Below are 2,142 nucleotides of genomic sequence, written 5' to 3'. Positions count from 1 at the left end.
TTAATCCTCTTTATAATAACCCATGGGTCGACAGGGACGCGAAGTCCCATGGGTTAATTATTGCTGAAGACGACGTGCAACTGCGCCCTTGCGAGCCTTCAGCCTGGATGCAATCAGTGGTCATTTTGGCAGCTCGCAAGCATCTGAATTTGATAATCGACCATGTTTTCACCAGAAAGTTGGATTGAGCGTAACCAACGCCTGCAGTAAAACACTGAGCAAACCGAAACATAAATCATATTTACGCTGCAGTAAAACACTGAGCAAACCGAAACATAAATCATCTAGTACAGTACAACCAAATTACTTTTGTACATTCAGGTGCTAGCTACTAGTTTTAGGGGAGTCTGAAGGGGCCCTATCCTAAATATCACCGCCCACTTCTTCGAGTTCGGGTACAGTAACGATCAACAGGAGGACAGACAGAAGCCAGCGCGTGCCGCATGGCTCCGCGCTCGCGCCGGCCGGGGAGCTGAGATGTTCGCTCTACGGCTTGGCGTCGCCGTCGCGCGCGGCGGAGGCGAGGCGGGAGGCGATGGCGGAGTGGTACATGGCGTCGTGGAAGCTCTCCGTCTCCATCATCCGCATCCGCAGCTGCCGCGCCTTCTCCTCCGTCAGCACCCCGAACCGCCTCGCCCCTGCTGCACCAGCAGCTCGCTCCTCCTCCGGCGCCGGCTGAGCGTCGATGTAGTCGGGCTGGCCCGACCAACCCAGCAGCGGTGCCCACCACTTCCCGTCGGCGCCGCGGAACCTCGCCCCGCCGGTGGCCGCGGCGGCGCACGAGCAGAGCCGGCCGGCGCCCGGCGCCGCGGGGCGGGCGGAGAACGTGGCCGCGGGCCCCGACGCCACCGCCATTGATTGGTTGCTTCGCGCCGCGAGAGGAAGAAGAAGAATCGGAGGGTTTACGGGTGGGTTTAATTCGCAATTCAGAGTAGAGGAGATGAGATGGATTTTGTTTTCGTCCGCTTCGCTGCTTTTGCTTGCTCAGAAAAGGTGGTGGGATGGGAATGGGATGGAACGGAGCCGAGAATGGTGGCGGGGTTAATAAAGCGGAGGGCGGCGAACGGGTGGATAAGGTCTCGCTCCAAGGCCGACCCCTTCCCTCTGTCACCACCCAAACCCTAAGCCACCACTATGTCTCGCTCCAAGGCCGACCCATCCGACGCCGGTTCCTTCGCCGATGCCATGTTCACCTCCGACCGCCTCAACGAGCTTTACATCAAAGACCATGTACCCGTCGTCCCCGACCTCGACTCGCCATCGTACAACGCGTGGCGCACGTACTTCACGCTGCTGTTCCGCTCTTACCGTCTCATCGAGCATGTTGACGGGAGCGTCGACTTTCGCGACATGAAGGACGATGACGAGTGGCTGGCTGTGGACGCCTGCATCGTCAAGTGGTTCTTCTTCACCATCTCCGGCAGCCTCTTCAACATGGTGAACTCCCGCGACCCGTCGGCGTACGCTATGTGGACGCGGCTGTGTGACCTCTTCCTCGACAATCAACTCCAACGCCGCGTCTTCCTTCAAGGGGAGTTCTTCACTATGCAGCAAAACGATCTTTCGATCGATGAGTACTGCACGTGGCTGAAGGTCCTCGCCGACGAGCTACGCCACGTCGGCATGAACATCGACGACTTCGTCCTCCTCACCAACCTCCTTCGGGGCCTCCACCCCGACCTCGGCCAGTCCGCCGCCAACCTCTCCCTCATCACGCCGACGTACGCTAAGGCGGTCACTTACCTTCGCATGGAGGAGAAGCGACTTCGTCACTCCACTCGGCAGGCGACCCACGCCGCGCTCCACGTCGGCCTCGCCGCCGGCACCGGCGCGCCTCCTGCCCCGACTGCGCCACGTGCTCCTACTCCGACCCCGCCTCCCGCGCCCGCCCCCTCCGGTGGCCGCAAGCAGAAGGGCCGCGGGGGTCGAGCCTGCAACTCCAACGCCGTGCAGCGCCCGCCCGCGAACACCGCAGTCGCTCCTCCTCCACCGTGGTTGTCGGGGTACAATCCCTGGACGGGTGTTGTACATGCGTACTCCATGCCCGTCCCTCGCCCTCCTGCTCCGGGCATCCTCGGTCCGCGGCCGGCCTCTCATCAGGCACTGCTGACCACGCCTGCCCACGGACCCGCGGCATATGGT

General features: G+C 61.5%; 1 protein-coding gene across 1 annotated transcript; it reads right to left on the bottom strand.

The window, feature by feature from the left end:
- Positions 1 to 220: 220 nt before the first annotated feature.
- On the bottom strand, positions 221 to 1,042 carry LOC109739286 (uncharacterized). Its single transcript, XM_020298367.4, has one exon. It carries the CDS (start codon positions 853 to 855, stop codon positions 487 to 489), a length of 369 nt encoding a protein of 122 aa, XP_020153956.1. The 5' UTR covers positions 856 to 1,042; the 3' UTR covers positions 221 to 486.
- Positions 1,043 to 2,142: the final 1,100 nt, after the last annotated feature.

This window comes from Aegilops tauschii, chromosome 3 (genome assembly GCF_002575655.3).
Source record: "Aegilops tauschii subsp. strangulata cultivar AL8/78 chromosome 3, Aet v6.0, whole genome shotgun sequence".
In the NCBI taxonomy this organism is placed as follows: domain Eukaryota; kingdom Viridiplantae; phylum Streptophyta; class Magnoliopsida; order Poales; family Poaceae; genus Aegilops; species Aegilops tauschii.
Note: the sequence above shows the minus strand (reverse complement) of the source record. Positions and strands in the feature narration are given on the sequence as shown.